The 18,487-nt window shown below is 41.5% G+C and overlaps 1 protein-coding gene across 1 annotated transcript; it reads right to left on the minus strand.

Annotated features, from left to right (window-relative positions):
* Positions 1 to 682: 682 nt before the first annotated feature.
* On the minus strand, positions 683 to 8,520 carry LOC135472741 (uncharacterized). The gene is made up of 2 exons (XM_064752402.1): positions 8,407 to 8,520; positions 683 to 5,903 (listed from the first exon to the last, which is right to left on the minus strand). The coding sequence occupies exons 1-2, from the start codon at positions 8,492 to 8,494 to the stop codon at positions 3,121 to 3,123; spliced, it is 2,871 nt and encodes a 956-aa protein (XP_064608472.1). The 5' UTR covers positions 8,495 to 8,520; the 3' UTR covers positions 683 to 3,120.
* Between the last annotated feature and the right edge of the window lie 9,967 nt (positions 8,521 to 18,487).

Consider the following 18,487-nt stretch of genomic DNA (forward strand, 5'->3'; position numbering starts at 1 on the left):
TAGACAAAACGGTCCAAAACTCGAACTTGATGAGTAATTTATCATCGTGAGGACACTAACCAGTTTTCATTTCAGTCAGACATAGCGTTTTGAAAAGAAAAACTGAAAATAAAACTGTTAACGTCCGAAAGAGGACAAAAACAAGTGAAATATTTTTTTCTTCTTTAAATAACATTTCCAAGCAAGGAGTTGGAATTTTCCTCTGCACATATAGTGTAATGATAAAATTCATCCACTCCAAAAATTAATCTTAAATTAACAGAAAGTTTTTGTCTGAGTGATGCTAGAATATATTCTGTTACTATAACACAATGTTGTGTCATTTTCAGCATAACATTCTATTACAGTGATACAATATGTGTGTTATATTTAACAGAATAATCTTCTATAATAACAGGATACATTCTAGCGTCACTTAAACAACAGACTTTCTGCCAAATTTAACAGGTTATTATTATTTTATTATTTTTTGAGAGTTCGCATAATGCATCCATACACATTCTGGATCAATGACAAACAGACCAATAATTAATGAGCATTTTCAATGGTTTATTTATAGTTTGGAATGCACACTTCACAGTGGTCCATTTGATCAGAGAATATGAGCCATTCCCATACATCACGATATGTATTAGGGTAAAATAAACACACGTATGTATGTATATATGTATGTATATATATATATATATTTATGTATTGATATATTGTTGTATTCAATATAACAATCCATTTACACGATAAAACAACATTTAACAAGGCTTTGGCCATAAACCTGTCTGACTTATCGTACCGGGTATACTTCGTTGAGATGACAGCAAAAATATACATGATATGAACAGTATTAAAACACATGTAATATAATAGGAAAAACTTTGGCAATATTCTTGCGTTAAAAATGAAGTAGAGGCATCTGCACGTAAAGGTAAAATGTTTCACAAGCCTTCGACCCATTTGCTGGGATCTCTGTCAAGTGGCAAGTGGTTCGAAAGCTTGGGAAACCTTCTACATTTAAGTGGTGATGCCTCGACTTCGTTTTCCCCCACGGAACCGGTGTACGACTATGAGTCTAAAGCGGTATATAACGTTCTTGTGCTTAAGCAGCGACGTGAGTTGGCATCAAAACACTCCGTCAAATGCAGATTAGCTGAGGTTATAAACTCACGGTTACTGAAGTGGTAAAACTTAACCTTACCTCCAACATTCACCAAGGAATAAATGGTACTGTTGGCTACATGAACACATTCCCTGTCAAAATATCAAACATTGCTTTCACTTCACCTTCAATTTCAGGACTTCCATTATCCCATAGGATCTGTCATGACACAGACTAGTCATACTTCATGGAAAACCATGACACAATGAAAGATGGACTTTCATTCATAGTGCAGTTTATCCATTCACGAGTAGAACTGTTACGACATTGTTCACGCCAACTGCTCATATTGAGATGACATTGTTCGGTAATGTTGCACGGACAACCCCAACGCAACAAGAACTGTCAGGACACTGTTCATGGCAACCTGTCATATCATGGCTCATTCAACGCAAGTCATGTCAACTGCCGTGACATTTTTCAAGACTGCTGCCTGATCACATCACGATTCATTCATACTTCGTGGAAAACCCCAACGCAAGTCAGAACTGCCGTGACATTATTCAAGACTGCTGCCTGATCACATCACGATTCATTCATACTTCATGGAAAACCCCAACGCAAGTCAGAACTGCCGTGGTATAGTCCAAAACGATGCCATACTTTGTCCTTCCTTCGCGACCTGTCACTGCAATTCACGAAAAAACTCCAATCCCCAAACACATCGTTCATTCATGTTTCATGGAAAACATCAACTTCAGACAGAACTCATTTATTTATTTATTTATTTGATTGGTGTTTTACGCCGTACTCAAGAATATTTCACTTATACGACGGCGGCCAGCATTATGGTGGGTGGAAACCGGGCAGAGCCCGGGGGAAACCCACGACCATCCGCAGGTTGCTGCCAGACCTTCCCACATACGGCCGGAGAGGAAGCCAGCATGACCTGGACTTGAACTCACAGCGACCGCACAGAGCTGTCATGACGATGTCCACGTTTACGTTATGGTCAACCGCAATCTAGGAGAGAACATGCATGACACACTCTTTACATTACAAATATGTAACTACCATGGCGACGTCATGCGTACAAAGCTGGTTGCCATGGTAGCTATGTATACGTAACCCTAAGAAATAAGTGCATGTGGACATCATTAACTCAAAAACTGAAACTTAAACTTAAAAACAATTCTCACTTAAAGTGAGTACCATATTGTTCTAAAACATCGATTTGCATAACTTTCCCCAATGGTGTATAGCTGAGCAAACATTGCATGAAGCATACGACAAGTTATCAAAATGCCATCCAGTACTTATCACTGGATACATATAATATAAAAGAGAGTAAAACCAGAGCAGTGACGACAGTGTGATAATTAGCATGCCAATGATCACACGTTACGAGGAAAATACTACCTTGACTTTTCATGAATATGCTCAAAAAGTAGGAACGTATACGTCCCTATAGGATCATGGCTTAGGCAGAAGTAGGTAAAATCAATGCAAGCTGTTAACTGCAATTTACTTAAATCCACTGCTCTGGATTAACTCATAATGCTGAGTTGTCATTATATTTAATATACATATACAGTCACACTAAAACAATGCAAATTGACCAGGCTCCGGGGATAAGACACGCGCCATATTGTGAGACCAACAGTAGTGTGTAGATAGGAATAACCCTTTGGCAAAGCATTAAAATGAACATTTCATCACAGTTTCGTTGGCAAGAACTGCATCCGTCCACAATATCTATATCAGACACCGTCATCTCAACTCGAACAAGTTCAAGGCACGTGGTGCTTTTAGACACATCTTTCCACAGCTCGGGTGTTGACTTTGCATGCAGTTATTCTTAAAACAAGAGTATTCTGAAATAGTCATAAAACACGTTCCTCCACACCTCAGGCTGCAGACTTAGGAAACCCTGCACTAGTAGGCCTATGTAGTCGTATCCTTGACGGAATTTCCGATTGCCATGTAAAATAGAAAGATTATTAGTTACTCAAACTATGACAAGGAGGTCACATGTTCGCATGACTAGTGTCTGTGTATGGAGGAGGGTCGGAGGATACACTGGCTGTGCCTTCAGTGTCGTCTCCCGAGTAGATGGGATTCACCGAGCCGTGGAGAGTAGAGCCACCTAGACCCGGGACTAAATTCTCCGTGGATCGGTCGTGTGTGGAGCTGCTGCTATCCATGCTGGTGGATGGAAGCGCGCATTCTCCGTCACCTTTGGCAGATAAATGGCTGCCACTGGGTGAGAAGTCAAACGTCCGAGTGGTGGTGCCGAAGGAAGAGTGTTTGTTTCCATCTAACCTGATATCCCCAAGATCCACCGACCGCTCTAAAGTCGAATCTAAGTCTGAAGACTGATTGTGGCCATTGTAGTTATGCGGAGGAAGCAAAGCTTGTCCGTTAGTTTGGTAGTGTGAGTATGACTGTACCTGAATACCGTCCTCTCCATAACTCCGACGTGGCAGAGGAAACTGTGTCAGGGTATAATCATCCATTTTGAGATTAGCATGCCTCGTGTCCATCAGGTTAAAAGACTGTGCGTATTTTTTACTGTACATATGTCGGGCACATATAACGATGCCAATAATGACTAAAACTGTGCAGATAACACAAGCAAGGACAATGAGAACGATGTCTTTGTCTCCTAGATGATGCTCCTGCTCTTCTCCCTGAGTCACGGTCTCCCCTGAGTCCGCAAAGTCCGCTTCTTCTACCTTGTACGCGCGGAATGTCGAGGACGTATTTGTCTCTGAAAAGGCCATTTCAACGAGAAATGCGCCTGATGACACTAAACTGGCCAAGTTGGACGAATAATTCTGAGTAGCATTGTAAAAGATAACGTGTGATTCCACAGATCCGCAAGCAAGGCGATCCATATAAACGGAGTCTTGATCTATGACCAGGTAGCTCACAAGGACCTCTTTTACCTTGCTTTGGAATTCTCGCGCTTTCTCCACATTAGAAACCAGCGGTTGACAATCCCCGTTAAAAGTGAGGATGTATTTCTGATTGATGTACTCTGGTGTATCGGGAGCAGTCGTCACGTAAGGCGCCTGACTCGACGTTTGTATAATCATCGAAGAAATGGGTAGAGTAGTGTGCACTGAGGAAGACATTATCCTTAGAGTAGGGCTTAGAGGGACCACAGTTTCACCTCGGTCTTCCGTTGACGTATAATCCTGTTCTGTTCCAGACGTTTCGATCCACCCAACGCTTGGGGGAAGACTTCTGGTGGAGCTCAGAGGGAAATCGGGAGTATACTCAGTCTGCTCAGGAATATAACCTGTAATGGACGTGTCCTCGTAATAATATTCATCCGTATAGTAAGACTCCGTTGGAAAGTCGGACCAAGATGTCAGCAATTCATCGTACTCGCGGATAGTTTCAGATGACTTTATGAATGCCACCTCCGTTGCTGGATAAATAATCATAGGTGAAGGTAGATAGGTCTCGTTGTGAGCGGCAGAGTGCTCTGTAGAAGGGAAGGGCACTGACAAACTGGGCTTAATGGTTGTATGCACAAAGGACACTGATGGGGACACCACAGGAAACGGGTATAGTAAAGATGCAGTCGTTACATCTAATGAATACGACACAGACTCGTTCAGTCCAACCGAGGGAAGAGGTAAGGGCGGGGCGCTGTGTGAACTGTGCGTTGTGTAATCAGAGTTGGAGTCTCCCAACCAATCCGGGATAGATGTACTTAAAACTGGAGTAGGGATAGCACTACTATGGGCCTGGGTGTAGTATGGTGCCCTTGATGGACTTTGTGTTTCTGATGTGAGTAAATGATCCGTGACGAATCCAGCCGAGTGCAACGGCATATTGGTAATAATCCGTGAAACAGACAATATATCCGAACTCGAATAGTTGATATGAAGTGAATGGGAAGATGCAACTGTGGTAAACAGTTGCTTAACAGAAATTAAAGACTCTTCGATGCGCTGTGTCGAAGGTACATCCGAGAAATTAAACACAGGGCTAGGTGATAAAAACAAGGCAGGTGTATTAATGTCCCCGGTGGTATGACTAACAGAGGGGTTCACTAAACCGACCGGTGGAGAGACAGACATGGCCACGGTTGGATTGGCTGTTAAAGATGGCATTATATTGCTCGGGGGGAATGAGGAAGTTGACATAGGGTACCGAGTGGAATGAACAGACGAACTTATTACACTTATACTGTCATGGATATAGTAATGCGATGGGAAAATCGCTCCAGTTTTAAATTCTGTCTTGGCGAAAGACTGGATATGTCTAGTTGCCCAGCCGATGAAATCGTCTGGCGAATGCTGTGAGCTAGATAGGGTTGCAGGCTCGTATAACTCGGGTTTAATCGAAGGCGTAGGTTCTATTGTCAAGCTTTTCATAGGGGCTGTTCCGGACTGCATTTCTTCACCCAGAAACACTGAACTCACTGGCTCTGCGAAGAAGTCTTTTGAAACCGTCTCTGTTTCAACTTTGTAAACACTTGCCAGTTTGTATAATTCTGACGTAGGAGTCAGAACAAATGATGAATCACTTTCATATTGAGGCATGTCTGATGAGAATAGTGGCGAATGCTCAGGAATAATTTTACGGTCATATACTGATGCAGATTCTTTCATGGCCGCGTCCACAGTTTTGGTAGGCAACGGAGTATTTGTCTCAGTTGGCATGAATGAGGTTGTAGGCATTCTTGCGGTAACACTGCTGTAATTGTTTTTGGGAAGGCTCGTATAGTCAGCTGTCTGGTTACTTTCCGTGATGTTTAAAGGGCTGAAAGATGTGCTGACGTTTTGGCATGAAACTGAAACAAAAAGAAGCTTTATGTTGGTACATTTATATTATTTTAGATATATAAGTGTAGCGGTAAATTACATTTTAATGAGAGAGAAAAGGGGATTGATTAGCAATCTTTAATGAGCGCGTTCGAGTTACAATAAATAACAGGTGACTGGCTGGGTGGCCATATTTATTCATTCATTCACTGATTTTACAATTCTCTATGATGAACGTATGAAGACATGAACACTGTTATAAAATATATGATTCAGATGAAGAGAAAAGTACAAAAAGAAACCACTTGCTGAAAACGGTTTGATATAATCACTTACAGGAGGGGTTGAGATACGAATTAATTTCGATAAAAGTATCGTGAAGGATGCAACGTTTAAACAGTAAAGGACAAGTTTTGCTTTCCTTGACGTCAGTTGGGTGGATTATTTTTGGAAAGTTACTAAATGGGATTCTGTCATTTGGAAACCAACACTGAGTGTCACACATTCATGATCAATGGTAGAAAATCGACACAATAAAAGTTTTGGTTATTTAAGGGCTGACAATGGAAGACAACTGCGATTGCACTTTGCAATCTATATAGGTTATTTCAAGGCCGATCATGAGAGGCAGTCAAACATACTAGAGAATGGATAGTAACAGCATGATACAGTACGAGTAGTAAAACTATAGCAGCGATCACAGTGTGATACGGGCAGATCATCCTAAAAGCTACAAGTTCAAAAATGGCAGGTGACTGTCATTCTAAAAGCTGCATGTTACTTCCAGGTCGTCTATGGCAGGCAACTGGCATCCTGTATAAGCTACAGGTGTTTGCAAGGCCAATGATCGCAAACGGTTGCCACTTTAAACGCCACAGGTTGTTTCAGGGCTGACGTAATTTGTTATATTTAGCTTCTCATCCTAAAAATTGATGCCTGTGTTGCCGTCGGCTGAGGACAGTTGCGTTAAGACTGATATTCCTTAGCTGGGCGTGTGTGTATATATAGCGAATATTGATCGGCAGTATAGACTAGATTACATGTTCATCTGTACTCACGGGATCTAACCAGCATCACCTGCTGGGCAGTTGATCAGATATGTACATACTAATAGTCAACTACCACAGAAAGGCGAGGCGTCCGGATTCTCTAACAACGATAAAACGATGTTGATATTTGGAGCAGATAGATATATTTCAAACAGGGCTAACATCTTTTTTTCAGGGAAAGTAACGAATGTATGATGGTTCAACAAAACAGATACGGGATTCTTTCAACTCAAAGTAAGGAAAACGTAGAACGCTAGGAAGTAGAATGTCGGAATATTATGCCTACTGTACACGGACGCCGGTCCTTAGAGCTATTAAACAAGATGGTGTTAGTTATAGGCTCGTGTTACGCTGGCAATCGGTACACATGGATCCACTGGTGTTTGTCTGTAACTGGACACAAGGGTCACATAGCCGGCAATGTAAGAGTTGACAAGAGTAACTCTATCGGTCCATCTGTGTCAGATTTCCTTCATCTAACCTTGATGATTAATGGTACCGGCGGTACACATGTGTAACGACATAACAGCCGTGTGGTGAGCACGGAAATGCCAATAACATCACCGGCCTCGTTTTGTTTATGGTACTTTTGGAGAACAAGTTAATTTAAACAGATAATGGTGGAGAGTATAGAAGGACGCGTCATTGTATGGTCTCAACTATTCGTGAAAGCTCAACTAAAGCAAATAGCACATCTCCTCATGTGTCCAGTTTAGTGTAATTGGAGGAGTTTCGGAGAACCACGGAGTTTCGGCACATGATTAGCATGTCTAAATCACAACATGCACGTTTGCTTTGATGATGGCATGTGATGAATCAAATCGTTAATTATTTATGCTCGAGACATACGAGAAAATTAAGAGTAGGAATTAAAGAGAAAATTCACATATAAGCTGTATTTACGTGATGCATTCGATGGACTAAGCATTTACATCAGCTATGTACACTTTCAGAAATAGAACGATATAATTATTATAGAACATGCGTTAAAGCATTTATACCGAAGCATAATGAATATTCATGGCAAAAAATAAACAGGTAATAAATATCAAGGTGTTTAGTCGTTGATATACCATCCACTTACATGGAGGTAGGTCAGTGCAAAGACGAGCATAATATTCGAACCATAATGTAGTTGTTTACTGGTGCATTAGTGATAGCACAAGAGCAAAAAGAGTTCTGGTGACAATGGCCACACACATTAGCGATATTTGAAGTAACCGTGGTTACTCGTGACCATGTAGACCGGCCCGACAAACACCGTAGTTGTACACAGTATTAAACTTTTCATAATAATATTAATATGATGATGATGATTGAGCCGCGATTACGGACATGTAAAACTGTACGTTCCACCATATTGTACACCTCAGGCTCCATCAACAATTAGTTTAAACGTGGATATGAGGGTTAGGCTAGTTAACATGAATAACAAGGAGCATAGCTTATAATTAGCATCTTATCATCTATAAGACAAACTTACCAGTTGTAATTAGACAGGACAGAGCGAGGAACAGCCCGGTACTACCCAGTCTCTCCAGTCCGAGCCGTGCAGTGAAAAGAGCTGCCATGTTGTTTGTTACTTTCACATGTGGAATTCGAGAGACTCCCAAAAAATCAATATGAGCATCAATAAATCACTGGCGGTCTTTTGAGCGTCGACTTAGCAGGACTCCGGGTGAAGCCTGTTTTAACTGGACCAGTGTCCAGATTACACTCACTTCACACGTAATATCCACTTTCTACACGCAGCTGGCAGGCTTTGTCTTCAGAGGGGAAGTATAAACAGGTTGTAAGGCCAACGCAAGAATTGGTACGTGGAATTCCTTTCGCTTGATCCGACAACTGTCTTCAGCGTTGCTCACAAGCGGCAGTGAGTCGTGGGCCCGTCTGTGACTCGATTGGCCTTCGTTACGACTGGGAGCGCCCCCTCTCTGTCTCCTGACCTGCAGGGTTGAGATCGTGAGTCTGGTACCGCGCAACGTAATCAGCAGTTGTAATTCCCCCTCCTATAAAACGGTGGGTGATCGAGGAAGCGGAGCTGATGATGTCTGATTATCTACATAGCAATAACCTGACCCAAGAGACGTTACGATATAACCTGACTCTATAGGTTGCCAAGGGAATTCCGTGTGTCTGAAAAAAATATCAAAGCATACATTTATCTTCAGTTCAAGATATACACCAGTCTTTTCCATGCACTGTCTATTAGGCGTATGCAAGGGGGTGTAGAATATAGGAAAGAGCCTCGTGTGTAAACACGGGACTAATACATACTTAAATAAGGACATTCATATGCGCAAACATGTTACCATGGTAACTGGTTCTTTGTTACTTTATTATCAATGGCTGTGACGAGCGCACGAGATGTGTGTTATTAGGTCAGTCTGGGTTCGTTGAATCGTCACAATATGATTTTTGTTTAGAGAACCCGTCAGTCCGGCTAATGGATTTTTGTATCGACATAAACTGTACAATCATGACTCAGTATATGGTATGAATACCTTACGGGGAAGAAATATAGGCAGTAAAAACAACACCTCCTGCTACTATGGCATTCAAAACCCCATCATCGTTGAGAAAGCAATACAGAAAATATTTTTTGATCATCGATGTGTGAAGAAAGCGTTGACCGAAAATAAGGTAATTCAAATGCTGTATGCAGGAGGATATATTGCAAATGGTGTTTACACTTAACAATATGTACTAAGCTAGGAAGTACTGCGCCTATTACTATAAATCCAGCGAAACATTAGGAATACGGATTATACAGATGGAGAATTGCTGGAAGTTCGCCATTCAGTTCAGACGAGCGTTCCATCAACTGTAGCACGCGCCCGTCCGAGACTTACCCATGGCACGGAGATCCGGACAGGCCTATATAGACAAAACGTATATCTCAGCAAAGAGTAGACAAATATGGGAGTTGGTGAACACAGATTCGTCGCCTTCTCTCTGATCAGATTAAGGCAACGTCGTTCGTAATTAATTTATTCATTGAGTATATATATATAATGGTGTTTACCTCAACCCTTGCTCAAGAATACCACACCTTAGGCTCCCCCGATCAAAGCTTATGGGTGGCGGAATAAAGCAGAGACCAGAGAAAGGCACCACCCTTCACACGCTGAACCAGCGAGAACTAGACTCGAACACGCTAGGACACATGCAGGGGTCAATTAATTAGAAAATGTTGGTTATAGGTTTTACGTGGAAACCCCCCTTTTAAGAGTGTATGGTTAAATAGATGTTTGAGATGACGGAGCGGACGGTACACAGATTAAGCGCACGGTAATTCATGTACCAAATACGATAATCATAGAGCCCAAGTGAGAAGCGAGAGATCGCAGAGGTCTAGAGGAAGCCCTTCCTGACCACCACACCTGGTCGTCGTTTTACCCAGGTAAGCTTACAGCCTGCACACGAACTATAAATAACAGCAGGTGTTTTCCGGAAGCGCTCGGTGAGGGATGAGTCGAGTTATTTACGGTTTACCATGTCACGCGTCTCCTCTGGAGGCATTTTTCAGATGTATCTGTTAATGACTTGTAACGCAGGTAATAATGCAGGGTTTTGGGGGGGATGGGAGAAATGAATGTTTGTCGTGCATGTCTTTGCATCTTTTATATGGTTGTTTGGTCGAAAAATAGTAAATTTTAGCCGCTCTGGGTTCAAGTCTCGGTTATGTTGGCTTACTGTCCGGTCTGCCGACAACACGCGGGTGATTTTGGGTTCCCCCAGACTCTGCCCCATTCCTCTCATTATATTGCTGGATGCCGTCGTATAAGTCAAATATTATTGAGTATGCGGCATAAAACACCGATAAAATAAAAAAATAAATTAAATTATGAATATTTTTGTGTGAATTTGGTGCATCGCAAACTTCTGTCATCAGTCACTTAAAACCAGCATCCACTCATGTATCAGTTTCCGTTTAATTACAAACTGTGTCATGTAGGCCTATACCTGATAATTAATGTTTGTAAAACGATTTGTAACTATCCTGAAATGTGCTAAAAGTGACAGTTTTTTTGCTGTATCATATACAGGCCACATGTGTCGAAGCACATAGTCTCATTTACCTTCATCATTTTTACATCACCAGCTCAGCTGCTGCGCCAGAATAAGCGTTCATTTCAACATGTGTGTTGGTATTTTGCACACCCTTATGACTAACATTGCTTGTGGTCTGTTTCGCGCCCATACAATCACAACGCACAAATACGGCGTAAACGAAATGGCACTTTCAATAAATAGTCTGTTGAATTTAACCGAAAATCTGTTCTCTAAGAGATTCTAGAATGTATTCTGCCATTGCAGCAGAATATTCCGTTAAATGAAACACACAATTCATTTTTATTTATTTTTTTAATTCAACAGAGAGATTTATTGAATGTGACACAGTACTACGTTACAATAACAGAATGCACTATAGCATCAATCAGACAACAGATTTTCTATTAAAATTAACATGTTATCTTTTTGAATCAAAATGAAAAAGAATCTTAAGCGCCTTATGATGATTCGAATAACTGATCTACGATAAAACATGATTATCGGATGGTCTGAACTGTCACGGAAGGTCATGCGCACTCCATCCCATATTTTCTGCAAGTCGGGTCATCTGGGCACACCTATATAAATGCCCAGTTTCCACTAGCAGACAATAGACAATATCTGGGGAGAGTGGGTTAGTCGAGGTCAGATCGGCTATGCCAGATATCCCTCACAATCCACCCTCACAACAGCTTTCTGTTCTTCACCTTCCCGATCGTTAGGGACTGACCCCGCCGTGTTTAGATAGAGATACAGGGGTCCGCTATCAGACTACGGCCTCATCTGTATCGCACGGGTGGGTCGTGAGAATACCAAACGTCACACAGAACGATGTCCATGTTGGCCTTTTGGACAACTGTATGTTGATATTACTGGATGTAAACCGTTATACTTGTCAAACGGGTAGAAATGGTCTCAGTATTTTACCAGATCATAATAATTGATCATTACTGATCTGCATGCTTTAAAGACACAAAGAAAATTGCCTGCATCATGACAGAGGAGTCTAGACATGAAAAGATTAGAAACTAATATTTTTTATGCAACGATAATATGTGTACAAAAAATTTAATGATACATATGTCACCAGATATGGTGCTACTATGCACAAAACGAATTCATCCACAAAACGAATGGATGTAGAAACTATTTCTACATCCATATCATAATCGGACGGTGTTCTCAAACTGCTAAAAGCCACGAATGATCCAAGCACAAACGTAAAACAAATATATATCCTTCTGCCCTAAGGAAGCAGAATATAAAATTAAACAGCCTCCCTGGTGCCGAGGGTCCGCTTTCCCTAAACACTGCGTACCTAACTTTCGTGAAAACTTTTGCAGTATATGTACCCTGGGGGTATCACTCATGCAATATAAAACAGATATGTCAAGCTTAGTGAAAAACAAATCTCCAGTGCTTCAAACAGACAGGTCGGCACTTCAGATAATAAAAAAGCTCCCAAGCATACATAATGTACATGTAGCTTAGATGGTTTCAGTAGCATTTGCTGCGTGGATATATTTTTAGACCTCTCCTAAAGGTGTCCCAATGCCTCCAGCACAGAAAAAGGCCTATTTGGATAACACGAAAAAACATTACGCATGGGATTCGTGCTGCTAAAACTACTTATCTAGAATTACTTCCTGAACAGTTTTGTAAGTTTGTGTGACACTGTGATAAAGTTTTTCACCCCTCAGTATGATCTGCATGTAAATTCTAAAACAATTACTACTGTCAACTCTATTATGTTTGAACGACTGGGGAGAATATGATTGGAAATCTAAATGGGATGACGGGTGATGTAATTTGCATTTGAAAACGCTCGTTCTACTTCATCCCGTCAAAATAACGGTATGTTATTGATCATCAAAAATCACCAAAGCGGAACGGAGAGTTTAAAATTTCTTCTTAAAATCACAATGCACACGGTCATTACTCCAATAAAAGTTGTGTATAGGCCCCTACAGACCTATGGATATTAGCAATGTATCAAATAAGAGTACAGATCTGCTAGTTTTAAGAAAAACGTTTTTTTTTGTAACCATTGTGGTATTTATAAATACAGACCTTTTCAGTATCGATTATAAAACTCACCTATACCTCGGAGGACTTTCGCAAAATGTTCTGTTCCACTCACCAGACTGTATTACAGTAAAAGGAAATCAGGACAGATGCACCAATCAGACGCCAGTGTATACCACAGAAATGTACGAGTCTAAGGATCAATATGGGAGGTGCTGGTTTGGATTACACGCTTAATTAACCAGTAAATAACATACTAAAGACAAATGAACCTGAGTGCCACAAACAATTACAATATTACAATGGTTTGAGGCCGTTGTACACATGCATACCTAGAGTAATTAACATGTCTGTGAACAATCCCACCTGTTATTTTATATTGTGGTGGGGTGGTAAAGGGTATAACAGAGCTCCCCCCCCCCCCCCAACCACCTCCAACACCCACCCACCAACCCACCTTCCTCCACCAAGCAGAGTGAGTGATCCCGTCAGAGAAAGACGTCCCTACGCAGATTAGATTCCGCTAACCCGTCGGGCTTTTACCACGATCGCAAGATGAGAATTTATGGAGAGCAAATTAATTATAAACGACGAGACTGATTGATGAGAGTAGTAAGCTGAAACAAACCATGCACTGACCCCGTGGGCAACTCTTCATTTGTTATAACACAGCTCTATACTTGATGTGCTCATATATGGTTAAACGATCTAGACGCCAATTTAGTGTCCCAATTTAAACTTCATTACTATCGGATTTTTTTCCCAGTCTATTTCCAGCACAGATATTATAGGCCTCTTTAGAACTGGTGTCGGAAATGGTTTGTAAATTGACAAGTCTGCTAGCAAAGCTTAATATTCGGCCTGCTGTTTGTAGGACTTTTTACCGAAATCCACTTGCTGCGACATTTGTCGTAGATATGTACATTCCGGTGTACACAGCAGTATGTTTTATAGTACACCATGTACACATTTAATGTGTAGCTAATTTAGTAGCTGAAATTATGATTTCAAGCTGAGTAAAAACGATTTAACACACCGGCGCTGGTTTAACACGGGCCTAAGCCAGACACAGGGGTCCATTAACACGGAACTAAGCCAAACATAGGGCTGGATTAACACGGAACTAAGTTAGACACAGGGGTCCGTTAACACGGAACTAAGCCAAACATAGGACTGGATTAACACGGAACAAAGTTAGACACAAGGGTCCGTTAACACGGAACTAAGCCAAACATAGGGCTGGATTAACACGGAACTAAGTTAGACACAGGACTGGTTTAACACGGATATACGCCTGACAAAGGGCTGGTTTAACGCGGACCTAAGCCAGACACAGAGCTGGTTTAGCACGGACCTACGTCAGACACGGAGCTGGTTTCACACGGACCTAGGCCAGATACAGGGCTAGTTTAACAAAAAGCTGAGACAGGCAAAGGACTGGTTTAACACGGACCTAAGTTAGACACAGGGCCTGTTTAACACGGACCTAAGTCAGACACAGGGCTAGTTTAACACGCACCTGAACCAGACACCCGGCTGGTTTAACACTGAACTAATTAAGTCAGATACAGGGCTGGTTGAACATGGACCTAATTAAGTCAGACAGAGCTGGATTAACACGGACCTAAGCCAGACACAGGGCCGATTTAACACGGACCTAAGCCACAGAGCTGATTTAACACGGAAATAAGCCGGACATAGAGCTGGTTAACACAGACCTAAGCCAGATACAGGGCTGGATTAACACAGACCTAAGCCAGACACGGGGGCTGGTTTAACACTGGCCTAATTAAGCCAGATACAGGCCTGGTTTAACGCAGACCTAATTAAGTCAGACACAGGGCTGGATTAATACGGACCTAAGACAGGCACGGAGCTGGTTTAACGCTGAACTAAGCCAGATATTGACCAGGTTAAGACAGACCACAGTCAGATACAGGGATGGTTTAACATGAACCTATTTAAGCCAGACACAGGGCTGGTTTAACACAGACCTAAGTCAGACATAGAGCTTATTTAACAAGGAACTAAGCCAGACACAGAAATGGTTAACACAGACCTAAGTCAGATACAGGGTTGGCTTAACACGGGCCTAAGGAAGACACAAGGCTGTTTTAAAACAAACCTAATTCAGGCACACGCCCGGGCTGTTTTAACACGAACCTAAGCCATTAGAGGGCTGGTTTAACACGGACTCGCATGATATGTTGGGCATGTCTATGCGCGATAGGCGGGAAAGTTCATCAGTAACTTGCAAAAGGTGTGTGTTTTACCCCGGGCACTTGAGTTTTCTTCATCCATAAACTGCCCGTCACTGTATAATATTATCGCCAAAGAGGTGATCCCGTCGTAAAGATTGCTCTATATTACAAGACATGAAGAAAGTTTCACTTACGCTTTCTGGTAATTATGTCGGGGGCTCATCGTATGCAAGATAAGGGCAGCAGTGTTTTTTGCTGTCGTGGAAATCAATTCCGCTTAAACGTGAACAAAATGTCAAGCGATGAATGAGAGTGCCCTCCACCCCATTCCTCCGGGCTCGAGCCCCCTTGTGTTAACCTGACAATCTTTGTCGCCAGAATTAGTCTCCCGCACGTAGGGGAGGTGTCGCAGTTATGTCAGTCTAAGTGTTAATCACCTCCAGTTAATTACATCCCGTAAGGTTTCAGATTTCTAATGAAGCTTACCCGGCCGGACACAGTCTGGGACCTGCCGTAGAAAGTTAGACTGACTTCACTTTTATGTTCGTGTACTTCACTTTGAACAAGGCTGCAACTCATGAAGTTCATTTTCTTATTTGAACGAACCAAGTTGGCTCATGACGACTGTGAGTGCCGACAAGGTGACATTGTGTTTATTTATTCAAACATTTCATCTGTGTTTGACGTCGTGTTCTCAAGAGTTTTTCACTTTCATGATGGTGTTCAGGTTTCCGTATGGAGGGCACCGGAGTGGACCACTGCCCTTTGCGAGGTATCTAGCAAACATATGTAGCACACTGGCTGCCACTTTCTCGACAGCGGGATTCGAACACCCGACCTCACTGGTCAAAGGTCTAACAGTCCAGCACTCCAGTGCTTTGATGGCCTGAGTCTGCTATAAGGACATCTTACAAAACTATAAACTAAAACTATACGCTAAAATAACCCGCTAAACTTCCAGCAAACTATACGTTCGAAGTACCACAACAAGTTGGTTATATAATAAACTCAAAACACACTGTACACATGCCCAAGCCTCTGATTTTCTCAAGTGCCTGTATCTTAACTGTTTCAGGAATGTTAACAGATAAGCAGGGAAATTAATTATGAGATTTGTGCAAGTGAGTCACATCAACAACGACGACAGAGTATATTTAAACGACTAACACGTTTCGGAATCTTCGTATCGTTCGTTGAATTACACCAGGTTTTACAAAACTGAGCGACATGTTCAGACCAGAATGGATGCAAGTTTTTGGAATATTCCTGAAAAAGGTTTTTCCGTTGTTCGCTACATTATGAGTTACCACAATTGGGAGAAATTTTTGTATGTTAAAACTAAAATGGAAGCATATTTTTGATACGGTATCCCTAAATATCAGGTATTTTCTTTCAAATTGTTTCGCTTTTCGAAAATTCTCTGTATTACAAAAATTGTTACTTCAAAATTGTGCCAAGATCAAACTTTCTAATCACAAACTGTCCATAACAAACTGTCGACAAGGCTTCTTATATTTAGCATGCAGCACTCTGCAGGACTTCCTCTTTTGACCTCGTCGGGGCCGGTAGATCCAGGATCAATCCTTGATCGAGTCACATCTAAGACTTTAAAAGAGGAAGTTGTAACTTCCTCGCTTGGTGTTCAGCATGAAGGGGATAGTGCAACCACTGGTTGACCCGTATCAGTATAATGGCTCTGGCTTTGCGAATTACTTGCCTTCAGTAAGTCGTCTCAGTGAAGCAGCACTAAACAAAAGGGCGGTGGAAATCCGTCCTGCAACGAGGAGGCATATTGCACGTACATGCACCCTAAGGATTCCTTCGTCGTCATATGACTGAACAATTGTTGAGTACGACGTTAAAACACAAGCGCTCACTCACTCACTTTTAACCTCGCAAATGGTAGACTTGATTCTGTTAACATCAAAGTATTTAATATACGACACCCTTGCCGGCTTCGGAGAGAATTAATTGCCCAATTTGTGATGCAAATCTACGCAATTCCTGAAGTCAACTCTAGCTAACGGATGAACTTGGGGAAAAAAGACAAACAGAAGAACTACGTCTAAAGTTGGGCAAGAATTCTTTTGTATGAATCCGTAATAATTTTGTACTGTATGCACTTCCTTAGTTCTTTGGTGGTTTGTGTTGAACGTTGGTTTGGCAACTGACCTTACGAGTATTGACCTGGAACGTCCTTTTTCATTCACGTCAGATATACGAATGCATGGCTTTTTACGCTTATATTTGTCAGAACATTTGTTTCCAAGGTTGAGAATAGATGAACTCAGAAAAACAGTAGAAATACTCCTAAAGTTTAGGCACGTAGTCATTATACTGATAGTTTACCTATCCAATCTTTCATTTGTACAAGTATGCCAAGTATACTAGTATTAAGGGCACAGAATTTACATATTCAGTCATTTTAACATGTGTTAATTTCAACCAGCTTTCAGACACGTGTTCAGAATGGTGTTATAGCTAGGGTTATCCGACAAAGTGTTTATATCTGTTCCAGAAGATGTGGTAGAAAGTTTGAATTGGCTCGGCTAAATATAACTGACTGTACCTTATTTAAAAGCCTTAACAGATTGGCACTGGTAAAACAGTCTGATATAGGGTAAAGTGATAATCCTACATGAAACATTCCACATCTTGGCCTTTGGGTACTACTTTAATTAAACTACAAATACATCTCTTTACCGCTCTTGCTAGTTAAGCCTTGAAAACCTACATCACCAAATAAAATGGTTGGCTTTATAAATTTTTGGTGGGATACCATTTCGATGCATGTATATATACTTCCGGTGAATATATTTCTTTTACGATTCGATATACATGCCACCAGTTACTTCAGCCTATATCGCCATTATGCGGCACAGGCCGTGGTCTATCGTGGTTTAAGATGCTTCCATTCCAAATGCTAGGGAACACGAAGCGTTGGTTCAAACCCGACGTTTGACAACTCTCACTGTTTATTGGTCCTTGGTAACAGTAGGCATTATTTCTCATTCTGTCAACATTGCTTTTGGAAGAATTTCCGTACGTTTGAGGCAACCACAGGGTTAAACTTATAATCAATTCATGAATCAAAGAGAATATTAATCTATGTAAATGGATTTCCAGGTGTATGTATATATTATTTTGGCCTGGAGTTGTCGGGGTCAACAGTCACTTCAGCTGATCGCTGGGTCACAGCCGTGCAAATGGTCACAGCGGGTATGGTGTCAGATTGCAGGAGGACTAGGGGATGAAGTGTGGGTGGGGGGTGGGGACAATGAA

The sequence above is a fragment of the Liolophura sinensis genome, chromosome 8 (genome assembly GCF_032854445.1).
Source record: "Liolophura sinensis isolate JHLJ2023 chromosome 8, CUHK_Ljap_v2, whole genome shotgun sequence".
Taxonomy (NCBI): Eukaryota; Metazoa; Mollusca; class Polyplacophora; order Chitonida; family Chitonidae; genus Liolophura; species Liolophura sinensis.